Source organism: Sus scrofa, chromosome 6, assembly GCF_000003025.6.
Source record: "Sus scrofa isolate TJ Tabasco breed Duroc chromosome 6, Sscrofa11.1, whole genome shotgun sequence".
NCBI lineage: Eukaryota > Metazoa > Chordata > Mammalia > Artiodactyla > Suidae > Sus > Sus scrofa.
Genome location: NC_010448.4, coordinates 80,972,610 through 80,995,210, shown reverse-complemented (window position 1 = coordinate 80,995,210; position 22,601 = coordinate 80,972,610). Strand labels below are relative to the sequence as shown.

At 44.4% G+C, this 22,601-nt stretch overlaps 1 protein-coding gene across 7 annotated transcripts in view; it reads left to right on the top strand.

The window, feature by feature from the left end:
* LUZP1 (leucine zipper protein 1) overlaps positions 1 to 21,948 on the top strand; it is a 138,944-nt gene extending 116,996 nt beyond the window's left edge. For all 7 annotated transcript variants that reach the window (XM_021095506.1, XM_021095509.1, XM_021095508.1 and 4 more), the window contains 2 exons: positions 12,758 to 15,939; positions 17,892 to 21,948. In XM_021095506.1, the coding sequence (XP_020951165.1) occupies positions 12,877 to 15,939; positions 17,892 to 18,047 (3,219 nt within the window). In that variant the 5' untranslated portion in view covers positions 12,758 to 12,876 and the 3' untranslated portion in view covers positions 18,048 to 21,948. The remainder of the gene's footprint in view (positions 1 to 12,757; positions 15,940 to 17,891) is intronic.

Here is a 22,601-nt window from a genome sequence, read left to right as displayed (position 1 = left end):
TGGTGTGTGATAATTCTTTCTCTTTATATTTCTAGTAAGTATTTGCTGTATATTCAGTGGATTTAGTTTTTTCATTCCTTGTGCTGTACTGGTTGATTCATACCAGTCTTGAACAGAACATAAAATTGGCATTAAAAGCCAAATGAATAAAAAAAGCAGGAGTTCCTGTCATGGCTCATGGAAGCAAATGTGACTAACATCCATGAGGACACAGGTTCGATCGCTGGCCTCACTCAGTGGGTTAAAGGATCCAGCATTGCTGTGAGCTGTGGTGTAGGTCGCAGACGGCTTGGATACCACGTTGCTGTGGCTGTGGTGTAGACCAGCATCTACAGCTCCAATTTGACACCTAGCCTGGGAACGTCCATATCCTGTGGGTGTGGCCCTCAAAAGAAAAGCAGTATAAGTTCTAGACTTTACTAAATTCAGAATTATAATTTAAAGATGGGACTGCACTAAAGTTTAATAACATTTCCCTCTTTGGAAAAAGGGATTTGTGTACAAAAACTGTAGTATAAATAAGATTTGTTGATAGTGTTTTAGGAGATCCCCTCTTGGCTCAGTGGTAAGGAACCCAAACCATCCATGAGGACGAGGGTTTGATCCCTGGCCATGCTCAGTGGGTTAAGGATCCAGTGTTAGAGTGGGCTGTGGTGTAGATCGCAGATTTGGCTTGGATCCCGAGTTGTGTGTCTGTGGTGTAGGCTGGTAGCTACAGCTCCAATTTGACCCCTAGCCTGGGAACTTCCATATGCTGGGGGAGCAGCCCTAAAAAGACCAAAAAAAGAAAATGTTTCAGTTTGGGGTAAGCTGGTTTTTTGGGGGTTTTTATGTGTGTTTTTGTTGTTATTGTTGTTACCTTTTAGGGCCACACCCATGGCATATGGAAGTCCCCTAGGAATCAGAGCTGTATCCGCAGGCCTACACCACAGCCACAGCAACACAGAATCCGAGCTGTATCTGCGACCTACATACACCACAGCTCACAGCAGCACCTGATCCTTAACCTACTGAGCGAGGGTTCCTAGTCAGATTCGTTAACCACTGAGCCACGACAGGAACTCCTTATCAATTTCATATAAGAATGGAAGGGATGGTGGACTGGACTAACTATGGTCCATAAACCACTTTTTCTAAAAAAAATTTTTTATTTGTAGTTGATTTATAATGTTCTGTCAGTTTCTGCTGTACAGTTTTTAAAAAATTTTTTATTGTAGTTGATTTACAATTAAACCACTTTTAAAGGAGTAGATACAAAGGATCTATATTGGCGTAGCAGTTATTGGAGGACAAATGATATATGTTGCTTCTACAAAGTGCTTTAAAACAGCTTATCCTCAGATAAGGATCCCGAGTTGCTCAGATCCCGAGTTGCTGTGGCTCTGGCGTAGGCCGGTGGCTGCAGCTCCGATTAGATCCCTAGCCTGGGAATCTCCTCATGCCTCAGGAGTGGCCCTAGAAAAGGCAAAAAGACAAAAAAAGAAACTGTTTCACTAGGCAAAAGGCCAAGAAGTGTTTTTTGTATGTAGGAAAAAGTAGATAGATGGAAGGGAAAAGTTTTCTTCTTTGTAAAAATATATAGGGAGTTCCCATTGTGACTTAGTGGTAATGAACCTGACTAGCATCCATGAGGACGCAGGTTTGATCCCTGGCCTCACTCAGTGGGTTAAGGATCTGTCGTTGCCGTGAGCTGTAGTGTAGGTGACAGACGTGGCTTGGATCCGGCATTGCTGTGGCTGTGGCGTAGGCTTGGCAGCCGCAGCTCTGATTCAGCCCCTAGCCTGGGAACCTCCATATGCTACAGGTGTGACCATAAAAAGCAAAAGAAACAAACAAAAATCTATAAATGTAGGTAGGGCTTTTTCCCCTGTTTTTGAGAATAGAGAAGCCTATAAGCTGGGAAAAGGAGAAGAGGAGACCAAAAAAAGCAAAGGTGAGAAAACAGGGAAAGACAGTACCAGGGAAGCCAAGGGGTAGGAGAGGGAGGAATAATCAGGGAGAAGGCAGGATCTGAGAGGCTGAGGGAGGGAGGCAGGCAGGTAGGTACTTCTAACACCGCTGAGGCCTTGGTATTTTTTAAAAGCTGAGTATGGGCTCCATCTGGTGGCTCTAGGCTTTAAGTGCAATTAATGGAGGGGATCTTGGGGTTGGAGAGAAGTGGAATGGCATCTCCTCAAATTCTACTTAGGGTTGTTTCTCTTTTGCCCTGGGTTTTCTCAAGAAATCATCATTGAGTCTGTTTTTCTTTCTCATATGGCAGCTGTTTTTCTCTTCATGGGAGACCATGTTCCCTCCATCCTTTCTCCCAGGTTTAAATCTATCAGATTGCATTACCCAGGGTCACTGCACCCCAGGATCACTACTGAACCCCAGAGTCACTGCTTTTCATTTCTCAATGACTACAGTTTCTTGTTTAATGTCATTTTTGCCAACACTAGTCTTGTTAATGTGTGTGCTTTCAATGTAAAATTCCGTAATCCTTGCAACAGCTTTGCTTCTCAATCATGTCTCTCTTCCAGTGATCTTACCTCTCTCTGTACTCAGCATTCCCATAATCATACTTCAGTTTTAACTCTTTAAAAAGTTAAGACTGGGGAGTTCCTGTTGTGGCTCAATGGTAATGAACCCGATTAGTATCCACAAGGATGCAGGTTCGATCCCCAGCCTCGCTCAGTGGGTTAAGAATCCAGCGTTACTATGAGCTGTGGTGTAGGTCGCAGAGGTGGCTCGGACCCTGAGTTGCTGTGGTGTAGACCAGCAGCTGCAGTTCACGTTCAACCCCTAGCCCGGGGACCTCCATGTGCCGCAGGTGCAGCCCTAAAAAAAAAAAGCTAAGACTGGAGCTCCCACTGTGGCACAGTGGGTTAAGGACCTGACTGCAGTGGCTCGAGTCAATGCAGAGGCATGGGTTCGATCCCTGGCCCTACTCACAGTGGGTTAAAGGATCTGGTGTTGCTGCAGTTGTGACATAGGTTGCAGCTGTGGGTCGGATTCAGTCCCTGGCCCAGGAACTTCCATATGCTGTGAGTGTGGCCGTTAAAAAAAAAAAATTGAGACTTCTTTATTTTTTTGAGAAGTTTTTGATTTCACAGCAGAATTGTGGGGAAGGTACAGCAATTTCCCCATATACTTTCTGCCCACCTCCCCCTGCAACCCCCCCTCATTATCAACATCCTCCATATATATTTGTTACATTTGATGAACCTCCACACTCATCGTGATCACCCAAAGTCCATCGTTTGCATTCAGGTTCACTCTTGGTGTTTTATATCCTGTGAATGGACAAATGTGTAATGACACGTATGCACCATTATAGTATCATACAGAATAGTTTTACTGCCCTAGAAGTCCTCTGTTCTCTACCTCTTCATACCTTAGTTATTGACATTATCAATTACTAAAACCCCCTGAAATTTTCCTGAAATCCCTCTCTGATTACCATCTCCTGTCTTTCAAGCTCATTCCTTCTAATACCCTGACTCCAACTATCCTTCAGTCTTTACCAGTCCCTTCAGTTCATTGGTCCTATCACATTTTAACTGTTTTCTTCACATGTTCTTAATGTTCTTATTCCTCTTTACTGAATGTGTATAATGTCCCTTGCACACAGCTATAATTTCCTCACCCTTCTTTTGCTTTGTTACATTTGTAAAACTCCAACCCTGGTTCAGTCCAGTTCTGTCTCTCTGTGCCTTCATCTGTCAGCAGATAAGTGGATATAAACATACAATCTTGCCGTTTGGTTTCACTTTAAATAATAACTATGAATTTTAAGTGGTCCCTTAATGTTGCCTGGCAATCATTCTCTATTTTCCATTCTCCTAAATGACCTTTTCTGAAACCTGTACTACTCTATCCCCTGCCTATCATCACTTTAAGATGACGATCTCGCTTTCTACTTCAGTGAAAAAGCAAAAACAACCAGAAGAGAACTTTACTAGACTCCTGCCACCACACCTTCTTTCCCACTTACCCACTGACACTTATACCCACATACTCTGCCTTCCTGCCTCTTACCATAGATGAACTATCTGTGCTGTTTTTTGTTTTATAATTTTATTTAAAAATTTTAAAAATTGAAGTATAGTTGATTTACAGTGTGTTTCTTGTGTGCAGCAAAGTGATTCAGTTATATATCTAAATATTTTTTTCGTATTTGTTTCTGTTACGATTTATCTCAGGATACTGAATATAGTTCCCTGTAGGACCTTGTTGTTTATCCATCCTATGTATAATAGTTTGCATCTCATCTGTGCTCTTGCTGATCATATTGTTGAGTAGGTTTAGTTTTGTAAGAAACCACCTTCCAAAGTGGTTGTACCTTTGGATACAGCCACTATATATGTGTGTGTGTGTGTGTATATATATATATATAATATTCATGATACTGAATATAGTTCAGTATATTCATCCAATACAACAGTTTTGCATGTGAATGTCCAATCTGTTCTAGCACCATTTGTTGAAAAGACTGTCTTTGCTCTGTTGTATTGTTTTTGCTTCTTTGTCAACCTTTTTTTTTAAAGGGCAACTCCTGTGGCATATGGAAGTTCCCAGGCTAGGGGTCCAGTCAGAGCTGCAGCTTCTGGCCTGTGCCACAGCCATAGATAGCAATGCCATATCCAAGCCGCACCTAGTGACCTACACTGCAGCTTGAAGCAACACCAGATCCTTTAACCCACTGAGTGAGGCCAGAGATCAGACTGGTATCCTCATGGATACTAATTGGGTTCTTAACCTGCTAAGCCACAATGGGAACTCCAGTTGACCATATTTTTGTAGGTCTATTTCTGAGCTCTCTGTTCTGTTCTGTTAATCTTTTTGTGTCTTCTCTCACCAGTGCCACACTGTCTTGAATACTGTAGCTTTTATTTTTTATTATTTTTTTGTCTTTTGTCTTTTCTAGGGCCACACCTGCTGCATATGGAGTTTCCCAGGCTAGGAGTCTAATCAGAGCTGTAGCCATTGGCCTACACCACAGCTCACGGCAACACTGGATCCTTAACCCAATTTAGCAAGGCCAGGGATGGAACCTGCAACCTCATGGTTCCTAGTCAGGTTCATTAACCACTGAGCCACGACAGGAACTCAATTGAATATTGTAGCTTTTATAGTAGGTCTTGAAATTGAGTAGCATTGGTTCTTCAACTTTGTTGTGTTTTTAATACATACTTGGCTGTACTGGGTCTTTTACCTCTCCATGTTTTAGAATCCACTTGTCTATATCTGCAATATAAATCACTGGGATTTTGATTGAGATTGCATTGAACCTAGAGGTCAAGTTGGGAAGAACTGACATTTGGATAATATTGACTGTTGGAATCCACAAACATGGAATATCTTTTTATTTAGTTCTTCATCAGAGTTTTGTAGTTTTCTTAATATATATCTTGTATTTTGTTAGATTTATACCTATGTATATTTTTTGGGGGGTTACTAATAAATGGTATTGCTTTTAGTCTCAAATTCTACTTCTTCATTGCTGGTATATGGGAAAGTGATTGACTTTGGTGTATTAATCCTGCTACCTCTCTATAACTGTAATTGCTTATTAGTTCCAGGAGTTTTTTTGTTGATTCATTTGGATTTTCTACATAAGATAATCATGTCATCTGTGAACAAAGATAGTTGGATTTCTTCTTTACCAATCAGTGTCCTTTTTCTTTTACTGTTTTATCTAGGACTTTCAGTAAATTTTGAGTAGCTGTGTTAAGAAGGCACATCCTTGCCTTGTTCTTAATGGGGAAGCTTTGAGTTTCCCCACAGTTAGGTATGATGTTAGCTGTAGGTTTTTTGGTGGATGTTCTTAATCAAGTTGAGGAAGCTCCCCCCTGTTCCTAGTTTGCTGAGAGTTTTTATCACGAATTTGGCCACACCCATTGCATATGGAATTTCCTGGGCCAGGGACTGAATCAGAGCTGCATCTGTGACCTATGCTCCAGCTGTGGTGAAGCCAGATCCCTAACCCACTATACCAGTCTGGGAATCGAACCAGCAATGCTACAGAGACAAGCTGGACATTAACCCACTGCACCTCAGCAGGAATTGAGTGTTAAATTTTGTCAAAAGCTTTTTCTGCATTTATTAATATCATGTGATTTTTCTCCTTTAATCTGTTGATGTGATAGACTTCATTATTGATTTTTGAATATGTATATACATATTTTTTGGTCTTACTGCTGGGCCGTGATGGGAGCTCCTGATTTTTGAATATTGAAGCAGCCCTGCATACAGGGGAGAAATCATGCTTAGTTGTGGTATATAATTCTTTTTATACAGTGTTGAATTTCATTTACTATATGTTTTATTAAAGATTTTTGCATCTGTGTTTATGAGAGATACTGGTCTGTAGTTTTCTTGTAATGTTTTTGTTTTTGGTATTAAGGTAATGCTGACATCAAAGAACAAGTCAGAAGTATTCCCTTTGATTCTCTTTTTTGGAAGAGATTATAGATACTTGATGTAATTTCTTCCTTAAATGTTTGTAGAAGTCATGAGTGAAATGATGGGCCTGATGCTTTCTGTTTTACAAGGTCATTAAATAGTGATTCATGGGAGTTCCCATTGTGGCTCATTATGAACCCGACTAGTATCCATGAGGATGTGGGTTCAAACCCTCCCTGGCTGGCTCAGTGGGTTAAGGATCTGGCATGGCTGTGAGCTGTGGTGCAGGCTAACAGCTGCAGCTCTGATTCACCCTAGCCTGGGAACTTCCATATGCCGCAGTACGGCCCTAAAAAAAATAAATAAATAAATAAATAAATAAATAAAAGTGATTCAATTTATTTGAGGGCTACAGCAGTGAAAGTACCAAATCCTAACCACTAGACTACCAGAGAACTCCCAGAACATCTCCATTCCATGTAACACAAGTCTACTGGCAATAGACCCTCTCAATTTTTATTTGTCTGAGAAAGTCTTTATTTCTTCTTCTTTTTTGAAGGATAATTTTGTAAGTTACAGATTTCTAGATTGGTGGTAAAAAATTTTTCTTGCCACATTTTAAATATTTTACTCTACTCCCTTCTCACTTCCATGATTTCTGAGCAGTCAGATGTTAATTCTTATCTTTGTTCCTGTATAGGTAAGGTGTTCTTCCCCCTTGCCTCTATCAAGATTTTCTCCCTTTATTGTTGATTTTCTGCAGTGTGTATGCCTGGGTATCTCCCCCACCACTTTTTTTTTTTTTTTTTTTTTTAAGCACTCATCTTGTTTGGTGTTCTGAGCTTCCTGACTCTGTGGTTTGGTGTCTGACATTAATTTTGGGAAATTCTCTCATTACTGCTTCAAATTTGTCTTCTCTTCTTTTGGTATTCCCGTTACACGTTTGTTACATCTCTTGTAGTTGTCCCACACTTCTTGGATATTGTTTCATTTTTTCCCCCAGTCTTTTTCTCCTTGCTTTTCAGGTTTAGAAGATTCTACTGGCATATTCTTACGTGCAGAGATTCTTTACCAGCTGTTTCTAGTCTAATGAGATAATAATCAAAGACTTTTTTTTCCCCTTCTTTTTAGGGCTGCTCCTGTGGCGTATGGAAGTTCCCAGGCTAGGGGTTGAATTATAGCTGCAGCTGCCGGCCTATGCCACAGCCACTGCAGGGTCCGAGTTGCATCTGTGACCTATACCACAGCTCTTCATTGCGGGATCCTTAATCCACTGAGCTGGGGCAGGGATGGAACCCAACTCCTCATGGATACCAGTCCAGTTTGTTAGTGCTGAGCCACAACGGGAACTCCCAAAGGTGTTTTTTATTTTGTGTTTTTGATCTATAACATTTAATTTTTCTTAATTGTATTTATTTTTAGGGCCACACCTGCGGCATATGGAAGTTCCCAGGCTAGGAGTGGAATGCCATCCTATGCCACAGCCACAGCAACTCTAGATCGTAAACTCACTAAGTGAGGCCAGGGATCAAATCTGCATCCTCATGGAGACTGTACTGAGTTCTTAACTTGCTGAGCCACAACAGAAACTCCTCTTTTTATTTATTTTTTGGCTGCACTCGTGGTATGCAGAAGTTCTTGGGCCAGGGATTAAACCTGTACTACAGCACTGACAATGCCGGATCTTCAACTGCTGAGCCAGCAGGGAATTCTTCTAACATTTCTTTTTGATTCTTTTCTATAATTTCCTTTTTTTGGGAAGGGGCTTACATTATAGCTATGTGTTCTTACATGTTGTCTTCTTTTTCAGTTAGTTTTTAGCATATTAATCATAGTTTTGAATTTCTGATAATTCCAATATATCTTGCCATATATGCTTGCTATATTTCTTCAGACTGTTTTTTTGCCCTGAAAGCTGGACATGATGTTCTGGATAGAAAAAACTAAGGTAAATAGGCCTTTAGTGGTGGTAGTAGGGGCGGGGAAAATGTTCTGTTGGCCCATGATTAGGTCTCAGGCTTTTTTAGTAAGCCTGAGTCCCTGGGCTTGAATTTCACAAGTGCCTCTCAGTATCAGATTTTACGTGCCACCCCTCTCTCTATCTCACCTCTTAAGTGGTATAGGGTGACTGGTATTGGGCATATTCCTTCCTCCACGTGGAAGGCGAGAGGAGCCGGAGTTGGGTATTTTCCTTCCCCCAGATAAGACTCCAGTAGGTTATATTCTCATTTTCACTAGTGCAGCTCCTATAGGGGTAAGGCTCCCATGGAGGTTTCTACTCCTTCATTTCTGCTCTTTAAGTTGTGATTCTTTTTATATCCACTTGCCTAACTTTGGGTGAAACAGTTTTCTCTGTGACTACAGTTCTCTGATATATTTAAGAAGAGTTGTTGATTTTGTTCAGTTATTTATTTATTTTTGTCTTTTTAGGGCCACACCCACAGCATATGGAGGTTCCCAGGCTAGGGGTTGAATCAGAGCTGTTTGCTGCCAGCCTATGCCAGAGCCACAGTAATGCCAGATCCGAGCTGCGTCTGTGACCTACACCACAGCTCACAGCAAGGCTGGATCCTTAACTCACTGAGTTAAGGCCAGGGATCGAACCCGAAACCTCATGGTTCCTAGTCAGATTCGTTTCCACTGTGCCATGACAGGAACTCCTGTTCAGTTTTTTTTACTTGTTAGGATGAAGTGGTAACCTTAGAAGCTGAAAATCTACCCTACTTTATGTGTTTTACTTCTTTTTATGCCTTAACATTTAAAAAATTATTTTTTTTAATTGTGGCAAAAAATACATAACAAAGTGTCATCTTAACAATTTTTTTTTTTTTTTTTTTTTGGTCTTCTGTCTTTAGGGTGACACTCGCAGTATATGGAGGTTCCCAGGCTAGGGGTTTAATCGGAGCTATTGCCCGCTGGCTTACATCATACCCACAGCAATGCCAGATCTGAGCCACATTTGTGATTCTACACCACAGCTCTTGGCAACACTGGATCCTTAACCCACTGAGGAGGGTCAGGGATCGAACCCACAACCTCAGGTTTCCTAGTCGGATTCGTTTCCACTGCACCACAATGGGAACTCCAATTTTTAAATGTATAGTTGAGTAGTATATATTCACATTAAGTATATATTCACATTGTTTTGCAACCAGTCTCTGGAAGATTTTTTCATCTTGCATGATTGAAACTCTAAAACCATTAAACAACAACCTTCATTTCCTCTTTAACTCAGCCCCTGGCAACCATCATTCTACTTTGTTTTTATGAATTTGACTATCATCGATACGTCATATAGCATTTGTCTTTTGTGACTGGATTATTTCACTTAGTAGAGTGTATTCAGGGTTCATCAATGTTGTAGTGTGTGCCAGTATTTCCTTCCTTTTGGACTGAATAATCTTTCATTGTATGTATATACCCCATTTTGTGTGTTCATCAATCCACTGATTGATGAAGGTTGTTTCCACCTTTTGGCTCTTGTGAAAAGTGCTTCTCTGAACATAGGGTCTGCAAATAGATCATGGATTTTTTTTTCTGGATATTTACCATTATGGGATTGCTGAGTCATATGGTATTTCTATTTTCATTTTTTCTGAGGAACCACCGTACTGTTTTTTTCACAGTAGCTGTACCATTTTCCCACCCATTCACAGGGTACAAGGGTTCAAGTTCTCCACATCTTTCCACTTTTGGTAGTTGCCCTCCTAATGGATGTAAAATGATAGCTTATTGTGGTTTTAATTTTGATTTTCCTAGTGATTAGTGAGTGATGTTAAGCATCTTTGGGGAAATGTTTATTCAGGTTCTTTGCCCATTTTTATTTAAATCAGGTTCTTTTTTGTTGTTAAGTTATAGGAGTTCTATATGTTTTGCTTATTAATGCCTTATCAGATATATGATTAATATCTATTCTTAACAAGGTCTAAAGTGAGTTACAATAACCTGTCTTCTTCCCAAAAAATGTAACATTTTAAGAACACGTGAATGCTGATTTCTTTTTATGACTTACATGTTATTAGTGTCTAGTTTTAGTTCTACTTTAGTTTTATCCTCCTCCTTCCCCCCAACCTCGAACTGCCATTTTTTTTGTCTTTTTGTCTTTTCTAGGGCCGCACCCATGGCATATGGAGGTTCCCAGGCTAGGAGTCTAATCAGAGCTGTAGCCACTGGCCTACGCCACAGCCACAGCAACGCCAGATCCGAGCCACATCTGCAACCTACACCACAGCTCACGGCAACGCCGGATCCTTAACCCACTGAGCAAGGCCAGGGATCAAACCCGCAACCTCATGGTTTCTAGTTGGATTCATTTCCACTGCTGAGGTTATGCAGTCTAACTTTAAACAAAACAGCTTCTTACACACAAGGACAACCTTTGTACTGATGTTTCCCAAAACCAATTATGTCTCCATGTCTCTGGTTCTAGCCTCAGAGAGATTTTTAAAAAAGACAAAACCTTTCCTGTGTCAGAGCCAAGGTAAAGGAAGCTGGGCACAAGACATGCTCTATCCAGAGTGCCTGGGGCAGAAGCAGCTCCAGAAGCCAGTGGGAGTGAGAACAGTCAAGTCCCAGGGATTGAGATTATGGGCCTGTGGCAGCTGTTTTTTTTCCCCTTCCATTATTGGGATGGCTTGAACGTTGCTGGAACCTCGGCCATTCAAGTGGCCTGTACGTGATTCCAGTTTGTAAGTCTTCTGGGCTCCTCTGCAGGCCTGGGTGCCAAAACCTCCTGAAATCAGACCTGGAGGGATCTTGGTCCAAAGAGGCTCCATTTATCTGCTTAGCTGCTGTCTTTATCCTGGCTTCCGGTATCCATGATGCCAAGATCGGGGCCAGGTAAGGTGGTGGAAGACCAGAAAGAAACCAGCCTCTGGGCTTCTGCTTAGTAGAAGAGAGGGGGCTGCTGCTTGAGGTTGACTGGGTTGAGGCCACCTACTTCTTTTCTCTTGTCAGCGCTCCACTCTGCAGTTTTTGTTTGAATGACATGGTGTAATCATTATGCTGGCTGACTGATATTAATGAGGAAGACTATCCAGTTGCTGCATATTAGCAAAGTTCCTCGGAAAGAGTGCATTCATTCCAAAGGTTCTTTTCTGTTGCAGTGGAGCTGCCTGTGGCCCGAGCTCTGGCACTAAAGAGACTCTGAGGACCCATTTCTCTTGAGAGACAATCTGTGGTGTGAGTGGTGTTGGGCCCGTGGCAACACAGGAGCCCTAGGCACGGATCAGGGAGGAGCACAGGCTGCCTCCAGTTGATCTTTATTGTTTAACTGAATCAGTGCTTATTCAGGTTTCTTTTCCTTCTTGCATTTCATGCCTTACCTGATAAGTTTCAGTATTCTGAAGTACATCCATAAAGTTATTTTCCTTTTATTCTAAAAGCATTTCTGTAATTTACTGTATCTTCTTTCATACTTTCTCTAGGTATTTACTTCTAGGTTACAGTTATTTTCTCCTAGAACTTTAAAATTTTCATGTCTTCTACTTGACACCACTTAAAAGTTTCTGCTGAGAATCCAGTTCAGTTATTTCTTCAGAGCGTATTTGTCTTTCTTTTTCCACCTTCTGTGGCCTTCTCCTTGTATTCAGCTGTATCATAAGGTACAGATTATATTTTTTTATCCTTTTTGGATTGGGACTTTGCTTCCCAAATATGGAACAACTGATCACGTAAATGAGGCATTTTTCTTTTTGCCATGCTGCCATCGGTAGCATTTTTTCCCCTTCATTTCCCCCTCCCAGACCAGTGATCGGATCTGAGCTGCACTTGTGACCTAAGCCTCAGCTGCAGCTGTGCCGGATTCTTAACCCTCTACGCCAGGGATCGAACCTGGGTCCCAGTGCTCCCAAGATGTTGCCAATCCCATTGAGCCACAGCAGGAACTCCTGGTGGCATTCTTCCTCAGGGTGAAACTAGGCATCAGCTATAAAGAACCAGTGTTTCGTGTTTTTTGCTTTGTTTTGTTTTTTTGTCTCTTGTCTTTTCAGGGCCGCACTCACGGCATATGGGGGTCCTCAGGCTAGGGGTCTAATCAGAGCTACAGCTGCCAGCCTACACCACAGCCACAGCAACACCAGATCCGAGCCGTGTCTGCAACCTACACCACAGCTCATGGCAACGCCGGATCCTCAACCCACTAAGCGAGGCCAGGGATTGAACCTGTGTCCTCATGGTTCCTAGTCGGATTCGTTACCACTTCGCCACGATGGGAACTCCAGAACCGGTGTTTCTTCAGGTTTATTCAAATTTATTCATTCAGCTAATTTTAACACCTACTATGTTCTAGGCACAAGAATTACATATGGGAACAACTGGGAACTGAAGTGGAGATTGTAGATTGACTGACATGCTTTCTGCTTTTCTTCTGTAGACTAATAATGATCTCCAGTTGCCAAAGAAAGTTGTGGATGCCAAGAGAAAGGTAACCATTTCTCATCTCCTCGAGTGCAATTGGCTGCCTCTAAGATCCCACATTGGCTGACAGTAGACATGGCTGAATTTACAAGCTACAAGGATACTGCTTCCAGCCGTCACCTGCGGTTTAAGTTACAGAGTCTAAGCCGCCGCCTTGATGAGCTGGAGGAAGCCACAAAAAACCTCCAGAAAGCAGAGGATGAGCTCCTGGATCTCCAGGACAAGGTGATTCAGGCAGAAGGCAGCAACTCTAGTATGTTGGCTGAGATTGAAGTGCTGCGCCAGCGAGTGCTGAGAATTGAAGGCAAAGATGAGGAAATTAAGAGAGCAGAGGATCTCTGTCAGCTCATGAAGGAGAAACTTGAAGAGGAGGAAAACCTCACCCGGGAGCTGAAATCTGAGATTGAGCGGCTTCAGAAACGAATGGCTGAACTGGAGAAACTAGAGGAGGCCTTCAGCAGGAGTAAGAACGACTGTACTCAACTCTGTTTGAGCCTGAATGAGGAGAGAAACCTGACAAAGAAAATCTCCTCTGAGCTGGAAATGCTCAGGGTCAAAGTGAAAGAACTGGAATCTTCTGAGGACCGGCTGGATAAAACTGAGCAGAGTTTAGTGTCAGAGTTAGAAAAGCTAAAATCATTAACTCTGAGCTTTGTAAGTGAGAGAAAATACTTGAATGAAAAGGAAAAAGAAAACGAGAAACTGATAAAAGAGCTCACTCAAAAATTGGAGCAGAACAAAAAAATGAACCGAGATTATACAAGGAATGCTTCTAATCTTCTGGAAAGGAATGACCTACGGATTGAGGATGGTATTTCTTCACTGCCGTCCAAAGAATCAAGAAGGAAGGGCACTCTGGACTATCTAAAGCAGGTAGAGAATGAAACAAGAAACAAATCAGAAAATGAAAAGAACCGAAATCAGGAAGACAATAAAGTAAAAGACCTTAACCAGGAGATTGAGAAACTTAAGACACAAATCAAACATTTTGAATCTTTGGAGGAAGAGCTTAAGAAAATGAGGGCCAAAAATAACGACCTTCAGGATAATTACGTACGTGAACAAAATAAAAACAAACTCTTAGCCAGCCAGCTGGAGGAGATAAAGCTACAAATCAAGAAACAGAAAGAGTTAGAGAATGGGGAGGTGGAAGGTGAAGATGCTTTACTGTCCAGCAAAGGCAGGCACGAGAGGACTAAGTTTAGAGGCCATGCAAATGAGGCATCTGTGTCCAAGCACACACCCCGGGAACTGTCCCCTCAGCATAAGCGGGAAAGGCACCGAAATAGGGAGTTTGCGATCAACAATGAGAACTATTCTCTGAGCAATAGGCAGGTTTCCTCTCCCAGTTTTACCAGCAGGAGGACAGCCAAAGCTTCCAACACAGGGGCAGGTGTGGACAGTGGGACTCAGGAGACAAAGAGAACTGAGGATCGATTCACATCTGGCTCCTCTCAGAGTGAAGGGAAGAAGTCCAGGGAGCAGCCATCGGTGCTGAGCCGCTACCCACCTGCTGCTCAGGAGCACAGTAAAGTTTGGAAGGGCACTCCCAGGCCAGGCACTGAAGGTGGGCTGAAGGGGAAAGTAGAGAAGACAACACGAACATTTAGTGATACCAGCCATGGCTCTGTTCCCAACGACATATCAGGGAGAGGTGACAAGACTTCTGACGCCTCTGCTGAGGCCCTCTTAAGCAAGAGGGGGCAGGTGCCTGGCAATGGAAGTCAGATAACTCAGGCTGCAGACTCTGGCAGTTCTAAGGCCATTGGAGCTCTGGCCACATCTAGAAGATCTTCCTCAGAAGGACTCTCCAAGGGCAAAAAGGCTGCCAATGGCCCAGAGTCTGACACCAATTCCCCAAATTCTAAGGCTCCTCCTTTATCAAAGTATTCTTATAGCTCCAGAAGCCAAGAGAACATCCTTCAGGGCTTTTCAACCCCAAATAAAGAAGGAGTTGATCAACCTGTAGCAGTTGTCATGGAAGACAGTAGTCAGCATGAGGCCCTGAGGTGTCGAGTCATCAAATCCAGTGGCAGAGAGAAGCCAGACTCAGATGACGACATGGACACGGTGTCTCTTGTTACTGCCAAATTGGTGAACACAACCATCACTCCGGAGCCAGAGCCCAAACAACAGCCCAACTCTAGAGAAAAAGCCAAATCCCGAGGGGGACTTAGACCGTCCCTGTTTGAGAACGATAAAGATGTGGGAACAGAAAATGAATCTGGAAAACCTGTCAGAGCCTCCACCAATGCCATGGAGCTCCCAGAGGCCAATGGTGCTGGCGTAAAAAACCAGCGGCCCTTCAGCCCCAGAGAGGCCTTGCGCTCCAAAGCCATCATCAAACCTGTCATCATCGATAAGGATGTGAAAAAAATCATGGGAGGTTCTGGAACTGAGGCCACATTGGAGAAACAGAAACCTACTTCCAGACCAGGACCAAACAAAGTGACAAGCAGCATAACTATCTACCCTTCTGACAGCAGCAGCCCGAGAGCTGCCCCAGGCGAGGCCCTGCGGGAGAGGCACACATCCACCAGCAACATCCAGGTTGGGCCACCAGACCTCACAGCCCTTAGCAACCATATCAGCTCCCCCTTTGAGCTCTCCATTCACAAACATGACTTCACCCTGCAGTTCACAGAAGCTGAAAGACCGGGAGAAGGGCCCCTGAAGAACAAGCCAGAAACTGTGGTCTCTCGGAGTAGCATTATAATCAAGCCATCAGAGCCTGTGGAGAGGAATAGCCATGCACCCGCAGCGGAGACAATCAGGTGGAAAAGCCATAGTGCCCCTTTAGAAGTGGGCTCCTCAGATGCCAGACATGTTACTGTGCGGAATGCCTGGAAGAGTAGGCGAGACTTGAACTCTTTTGAAGACCCCCCAACTCGAATAGGTAAAAACGTGGAGTCTACCAACGCCTATACCCAGAGGTCTTCCACAGACTATTCAGACCTCGAACAGCCTGGCTCATACCTTTCTGAGCAGGGCACTCGAAGGGTAGGAAACTCAGGGGATGCCCCTGAGCTCTCTTCCAGAAGGACCCAGAGCAGCCTCACCGTGTCAGAGGTGCTCACTCGTCGGAATCGGGTAGGAGATGCTGTCACAGCCCCGGCCTGGAACCACTCAGCAGGCACAGTAAGTCCCATTTCTCTCCCTGTCCCCGCTTCTCTTTCCACTTTTCCCGTCTCCTTTGCTTTTCCCTCTCCTCCTCTGACCTGGCCTGCGTGACTCAGGATTATGGAGACTGGGGGCTGGGAAACACTGGGTAGAACTGGTGGGTAGTGCAGAGAATTTTTTAAAATGAGGGGAGTTTGGCCTTAAGAATAAAGTACCTTGAGGAACGTATTTGGTGGAGAGCAGCTTGAATTTCTAAACTCCTTTTCCCAATTTGTCGCTTCCATTTTGCCTTCATATATGAAGGCTACAAAGAAGGAGGGAGATACGACCTCTGTCCTTGGTTTGCCAGAAGAGCCAAAGGAGCTTCCCTTATGGCCCCACAGAGCAGTACTGAGAAACACAAGAATCAGCTGCAGTTGTTGGGAGGCTCTGGGTGAAAGGAGGAAGCTTGGTGCCCTTTCTATAGAGCAGAGATGGAACCAAGGAAAATGAGTTCTTTGGCTGCCTTGGTTTAGACAGCAGATATTTCCTAGTCCCGGTGTAAGCCCCAGCTCTCTTCAGCCCCTACATGCTAACAGGACTACTCTGATACACTTTATGTCTGAGCATCACTTTTTGTGTCACAGACACCTGTCTAGCCCATTATATCATCAGTCTGTGGGCAGGGCTGGTTCACTGGCTTTGTTGAGGATCATAGTGCTGGAACAACATATGAAAGGGAATCCCCGGGGAGTGTCTTATAATTGTGGCTCAAGTGATGAAGACAATTTTGATGTAGATATTGTTCCTTTCTTTTTAAAAGGTGACTGTGCGTTAAGTTGAAAAGCCCTATGAGTCTTTACAGGTACTTAACCCTGGACAAAACACTTCCTTACCATCGCATTCAGTCTCTCCAGCAGCCCTGGGGTGTGGGAGGATATTATTTGTTTTTTAGATGCAGAAACTGAGGGTCAGAGACACAGAGTTCCTTACCCAAGGCCACCCAGGTGAGTTACTGGATGAGCTAATAAGCCCTGAACCCAAGATTCCTATCTCTGAATCCAGTGCACTTTTACCCTGCCAACCTGATTTTGTAACTCATACTGGTATTCATGATCTGCATTAGTTTGGGAAGATCAACAAGGACATTAAAAAGCCAGAATTCTGGAGTTCCCGTCGTGGCGCAGTGGTTAACGAATCCGACTAGGAACCATGAGGTTGTGGGTTCGGTCCCCGCCCTTGCTCAGTGGGTTGACGATCCGGTGTTGCCTCGAGCTGTGGTGTAGGTTGCAAACGTGGCTCGGATCCAGCGTTGCTGTGGCTCTGACGTAGGCTGGTGGCTACAGCTCCAATTCGACCCCTAGCCCGGGAACCTCCATATGCCGCGGGAGCAGCTTAAGAAATGACAAAAAGACCAAAAAAAAAAAAAAAAAAAAAAAAAAGGCAGAATTCTGGTTGAAGAGGAATGGAGAGAAAGTTGGATGTTTAGGCTGCTGAAGCTTTGGCTCTCTGAGAAATACAGGATGAAGGGCACGTATGGGATATAGTAGGAAAGGCATGCAGTTTGTAGGTGGGAAATAGGCTAAGGCTGTCCAGCTTCCTGTTTAGCATACTTCCCTGCCTCTCCACCAAGCAGATGGCTCTTAGCCTGAGAAGCACGCAGCCTGCATGTGCAGCACTCCAAGGGCTGCTGGCCTCCACTTAGGGCACCACTGCAGTGCCCGTTGCAGGCCCTGTCTGCCCGTTAGAGGACCTGTTCAGTTGTGAGCCTCCCCCTACCTTAGGAGCTCCCAGCAACTTGGAGTTGGTAGTTGAAAGTTTTATATTGGCCTGTCCCCAGGCCTGAGCGTATCTTTGTAGCTCTGCTGTGGTCTGTCTGCACTCCATTTCCCTCTGTCAGGTTGGAGAGAACCGTTGGGGTGGGGAGCGAGGGTGTCTTATTACTTACTATATTGTCCTTCGCTGCTGACTTTTGTCACTTATTGGCATAGGAGGAAGGTGACGACTGCACACTTGGTGTCTACAGACGACTGCACAACTCCCTTGAACGATCTGAACTGTCTGCGAAGCAGGGGCTTCCAGAGCCTGGGCGAGCCCGGGGTGAGGAACGGTTACGGCCAAGCAGACCCTGTGCTGAGGAAAACTGAGCCAGTGGGGTGAGGTCTGCTGCCTCCTCTGCTCATGCTTCTCAGCTCTTCCATCCCATCTTCCTGCTCTATGAAGGATCCAAGGCCACTTAACCAGGCTAGACACCAGGCCTTGGCTGGGAGACTGTCGCAGAGAGCCAGGCTGTGGCTCAAGTCATTTTTTGCCAGTAGGCCAGAGGGGATCAGAAACTACAAGCTGGACGTAGTCACCCGGTTCCAGCCTTCCCTGATGCATGAGTCTTCTCCTTGTCCCCACCCCCTAGGTAGGATGGGCCACCCTGGCCCCAAAATGAGGAAAGCTAGAGAAACTCCTTGTATCCACACCACTTAACAGCAGCTAAATCTCTTCTTTGCTCCTTTGTGGGTTCTGCGTCATAGGGCAACCCCCTTCTGTGTGGTTAATGTTCCAGTTTCTTAGGTCTCCACACTGCATCCAGGTCACCGCTTGTTTGCCCTAAGGGCCTACACACCCACCAGCCATCAGCTCCATCTAGGGGGCTTCCGTTCCTTCCCCTGTGGAGTTCCTCAGTCTTTTACAGCAAAAGAGGTCTGTGCTGCGTCTAAGGGTTTATGGAAATACCCTTTAGGTCAGAGTTTTTTGACTTGGCCCCTTGGCTGACCATTGTTTTCTGAGGGCAGAACACATGGGTACCCACCTGATGGAATGACACCACCTCTCCCCCCAACCCCAGCTCTTTGCTCACCTTCCAGAGGTACCTGGAAGTACACAAGCCTCATGCATCTCCTTCTCTGAGCACCAATAATGCTGCTGGCCTTGCCTGTTCCTCTCCTGTGGCTGGAGACCTCAGGCTGACTTGGTCATGTCCTCCTTTGGAATATTTCCAGACTAAACTGGGCCTGACCCAGCACACTCTGCCTTCTAGGAAGCGCCAGCACGGGGGGAAAGTGGACAGGAGAAGCGATTTCCCTTTAGTCACTCCACAAAGCAGTCGTTCATGAAAGGCACGGACTTTGTTCCTCCTCTTCATCCCCCATGGAGGAGGTATCGCACTTTACCAAGCCGATGCGTTCCTACAGACGTGGGCCCGTGATTTCTGCAAACCGACTATCCTTGTGATGACTTCCTTGGAGGAAAGGTAACACATGCCCATTAAGGGCCCCAGATTTATACAGTTCAAGATGCAGTAAACCTTTCAGGGAGCCACGTAAATACAAATTGATTTGTTTCCTTATATCATACCAATCACACGAGGAAAGAACCATACATTCTTGGCACTACTTTTTCTACAGCATTCTCAAGTTTAAAGAAGGGAATCCCCTTTTGAAAGCTACCTTTATGAAGCTGACACTGTTCCTTCATAGTGAAAGAACATTAGACTAGAAGTCTGGAAAGCGGAATTTTTTTTATAACCTTGTACTCCTTTGTTATGTGACCTTGGGCAGGTCAGTGTTGTCTTGGGGGCTCAGTTTTGCTATCTATAAAATGAGTTCTTTGAAATGGATAGTCTCTAAGGGTCCTAAATCTGGCATCCAAGATTTTTCTGTTTCTACCCTCCTGTGGGGGGTGAGTCTCACTCTTGGAAGGCGTTGTCCAAATGGGTCTGTGTGTGTCCTCCCCACTGCCTGTGATTATTTTTCTGGGCCTTTTTTCCAGTTCCTCAGGAATTAAAGTCATGAGGATGAGTTCAGAAAAATTCCCCCAGCCCCATTTTTCCAGTCTGTGTAACAAAAGGGTTAGTTTAGATGGTCCCTGCCTCCCCTTTCAACACCAACCTTGCCCAGCGCCACATAGCAAGCCACGTGCTCTCTGAAACACAGGTTGCTGTATCTCCTGCTGCAGTGCTTCTTGAGTTTTCTCTGCCTCCACTCAGGGTAGGAACCAGCGTTCGCCCCACCCGTCTGCATCAGATCTGGCCATCCTGGAGAAGGCCTGGGGGAGCACCTGTTTGACTTTGACAGGAGTGTTTTGTTCATACTTCCATTTTCTGGAGTTTTGCCAAGCTAATGGTATTTGTTATGTGGCTTGCCTTTTCTCCATGTTGCTGCCTCAGATGCTGAACTTAAGATGCTGTTTTCAAAATCTCTTCCTGCTGCTTTTCCTGGGTCTCCGGCCGGAAACTAGCTCAAGGCTGCAACCTCTCACTTGCAGCCCCCCTGCCACACTTCACTGGTTGGCAACCCTCAGTGTCCAAAGGAAACAGATCTCTGTGGCAGTCATCTGAGGCTATAGGAAATTAGGTCTGTGGCTCCTTGCTGGTAGAAACAAAAGGGCACCAAATCATGCCTACAAAGATCTCGCCAATAATTCTGGTCTTTGGGTACTGGTGCCCTGGATTCTGGTGCTGTAGTTCCTGGTGCCAAAGTCTGGATCTTTCCACAGTTCAGCAGCACCAACATCTGCCACCACCCAAAATGCTCTGTGGAAGAGGGACAGCTGTGGTGCCCTCTTGCTGGGGCTGCCATCTTAAAAATCTGAGTGCAATAGGGTTTGATTATAACAGTTATTTCAGGATATCTTGTTTGCTTAGCCACTATAGAACAGGTTTTTATTTTTAAATGTCCTCAGCATTGCAGAAAATACCATTTATAATAGCAAGTATAGGCTAAAGGCTCAGTTCCGCTGGACTTCAAATGGCTGGCAAGGGTGGCTCTCATTCCAAAGTTGGAAGGCTCGTTTCTGAAAAGCAACCTAGGTGTGTCCGTTGGGACCCAGGCCTCACCATCAGGAGTCCTGGAGGAAACTTCCAAATGGGAGACATGGTAGTTGAATAGTTGTCTGATCAAGCCAAATAATTCTCACTGTCCCAGCCAACAAACCCACTTTTATGATCAGCCTCTTCTGCAGCTGGGCTTAACTCTGAATTTCACCGGCAGGTGTATGGTTGAGGGAGGGTTCCTAATAAGGCTGGAGACTGGCATTCCAGAGCTGCTTGGTTGGAGGAAGTAATAAAGTTGGCTAAATGCTAGGAGCTGGTCTCCACATGTTGCCGCCTGTCTATCACCACTCTGATACTAGAAGCAACCAGAAAAAGCTGCAGGGATGGTGGACAAAGAAACTATGGCTGTTTTTGCTTTTGTGTGGCAACAAAGCAGTTATAGGGTGCGTTAAAGGGATTGCAGTGGGGCCAAGGACTCAACCTCAGCCACAGGCAAACTTGCACATAACTCATCCCCCTCTCATGGGGTATGGGAGGGCCTGTATTGATCTTGGACTTGTCATCCTGGGGCAGTTTTAGTTCTTTATGTTTAGTGGGTTAGTGTCAAGTGCTACCACTTCCCAGTAAAGGAAAAGGGACTTGGTCTCTGGGTCCCCAGCCGCCTTCATTGGTGGGGGTTTTTTTTGTTTGTTTTTTTGATATTGTTACTCTGACAAAACTGCTTTGGAAGAGCTGCTTTTAGGGATTACCTTTCAAATACCCCAGGGTGGGGAATAGGGTTCTCCTCAAAGCCTCACAACCAAGATCATAGGAAAGGGGCCCTACCTTCCTGCTGCTTCACAGCTCAGAACATGTACTGAATGGAATGTATTTTTAAGAGAATAAAGTCTATTTTTTTTTTTTTTTGTATTTTAAAGATTGGGAGGGCTAGGGAAGTAGTCCTCAAATAAACTGTTGTTATTACATTATAGGCGTCCTTGCTAGGGGACATCAGTATCTGTTGGTCCACACCTACTTGCTCAGGCAGGTGCTCTGGTCTCACCCTGCCCCTTGGAGTCTAGGTGCAGCAGCTTCTCCTACATTCCTGCTCCAAGCATGGGACCAACGAGGCCAGACCTTGTCGCTGGAAACCAGGGTGAAGCCATGAGCAGTGACTCAGGGCTCCTTGGGTGCATGTGTATAGTTGAAGCTGCCTGTCTGCATGTATCCTCTGGCTCTAATGCTGTCTGTTGGCTCTGCAGCACAATATGTAACCAATAAAGCTCCCTAGTTTCCATGTGTGAGTGTGAGTCAGTGATGCTGTTTTTGTTGATGTCATTTCTCTGTACAACTGTTGCTATGCACTGGTGCAGGGAGTACTACTATTTCACTGTATGTTATTGAAAATACTGATGCCATAAAGACTGGAAACATAGCTGAGGCTTGGGAAACGACATTCCTTGGACTGTATAACTGGAGTTAGAATCATCTATATAGCAGCTGTTTCACTGCTACATTTTATTTTTAGAATTATCCTCACACAAAAAACCAATCATCTCCATCGCTCAAGCTGCCTATATGCCATTTATTTAAAAAACAAAAACTCTTTACCACTGGGCTCAGATTAATCCTCCTGAGGTAACAATATTAATGGTAAAGCTAGGATTTGCCAAATACTAGCTTTACTACCTCTCCAAAGCCACTAAACTTTTCACTACATGCTAATCTCATCTTTATATCAGTTATACCACTTGCTCTGATTCTGATTTTTCCCATGGCTGTCCCTCATCCCCAGGCTAGGAAAAAAGCCCTGTCCATCTTCATTTTCCAGTCAGACTACCAATGTAATGCTCTTTAAATCTTAGTAAGAATAAAACCTGATTTAAACTAATGTTAGGTAAGAATAGACTCACAGGAGTAAAATCCACTTTCCAGAAGCAGATTATGTATATTCACT